This window comes from Belonocnema kinseyi, unplaced genomic scaffold (assembly GCF_010883055.1).
Source record: "Belonocnema kinseyi isolate 2016_QV_RU_SX_M_011 unplaced genomic scaffold, B_treatae_v1 SchBZDm_2339;HRSCAF=2562, whole genome shotgun sequence".
In the NCBI taxonomy this organism is placed as follows: domain Eukaryota; kingdom Metazoa; phylum Arthropoda; class Insecta; order Hymenoptera; family Cynipidae; genus Belonocnema; species Belonocnema kinseyi.
In genome coordinates, this window is record NW_022874434.1 from 1 (window position 1) to 1,100 (window position 1,100).

Below are 1,100 nucleotides of genomic sequence, written 5' to 3' on the forward strand. Positions count from 1 at the left end.
CCGTCTTAACTTAACCCTAAAATAAGTCCTAACTGGGGGTGCCTCGCGGCAGCCCCGATGAAGCCCTAGCTAGACAGTCCTTTCCGCAGGTACCTTGCGGCAGCCCGGCCCTATGCTAACCTGTGAGGATGCATTGCTGCCACCCTCCTGTATATTTACATTATTTTGCGCCTCTGCCGAGGCGCGTACGGCCTAGCGTCCCGGTATACCACGGGTGCTCGTGGTCGTAGTTGGTAACGCCATCCGGTGTCACTCTCGTCGCACTCCGCTCCTGCGGTCGGCATGCGGTGCGCCTCCTCGGCGGCACCCTGGCTGCTGCGTCGACGCCCGGTTGGGTCGACCTCGTCCTCCTCCGCTCCTGCGGTCGGCGTGCGTTGCGCCTCCTCGGCGGCAACCTGGCTGCTGCGTCGACGCCCGGTTGGGTCGACCTCGTCCTCCTGTTCGTCGACGTCCATCGTCTCTCGTTCGCTTGCATGATGAGACGAGCTGTCCTCATCTTCCTCCGCCCTATCGACGGCTTCGATAGGGCCTTCGTTCGTCCCTCCACCGACGCTTTCGGCTAATGATTCGTGTGTGGGTGGCGGCCTGCCACCCTCCGGCTCGTTTGCTTCGTCTGTTGGTGGTACCTCTGCCCTTCCGGGCGTAGGTGCCGGTACCAGGGTACTTCCATGTACCTTCTGCGCGGTGGGGTTGGCTCGCGGATAGTATACGGGGGTCGTCCAAAGTTCACTACCCCACCGAAGACTTGCTTCGGCCCAGGTATGGCCCGTGAATTGTGGCCCGTTGTCGCTGAGGATCCTTCGTGAATAACCAAATCGGCTGAAGACCTCCTCTTCCATCAGCCGCACTACTCGTGGTGCTTCGGATGTCCGAAGGGGGAAGGCTTCCACCCAACGGGTGAATATATTGGTCACGACTAAGATGAAGCGATGACCCTGGCTGGTGCGAGGGTATGGTCCCATTAAGTCGACGGCGACCGTATCCCAGGCTCGGCTGGTTGGCCGCGGTCGTTGTCCGTCCGGCTGTCGTCCTCGTACCGGCTTGCAGCATATGCATAAATGGCAGCCGGCCACATATCTACGGATCTCGCGATTCATTCC

At 60.8% G+C, this 1,100-nt stretch overlaps 1 protein-coding gene across 1 annotated transcript; it reads right to left on the reverse strand.

The window, feature by feature from the left end:
• Window positions 1–155: 155 nt before the first annotated feature.
• LOC117182530 lies at window positions 156–962 on the reverse strand. Its single transcript, XM_033375626.1, has one exon. The coding sequence runs from the start codon at window positions 960–962 to the stop codon at window positions 156–158; it is 807 nt and encodes a 268-aa protein (XP_033231517.1).
• Between the last annotated feature and the right edge of the window lie 138 nt (window positions 963–1,100).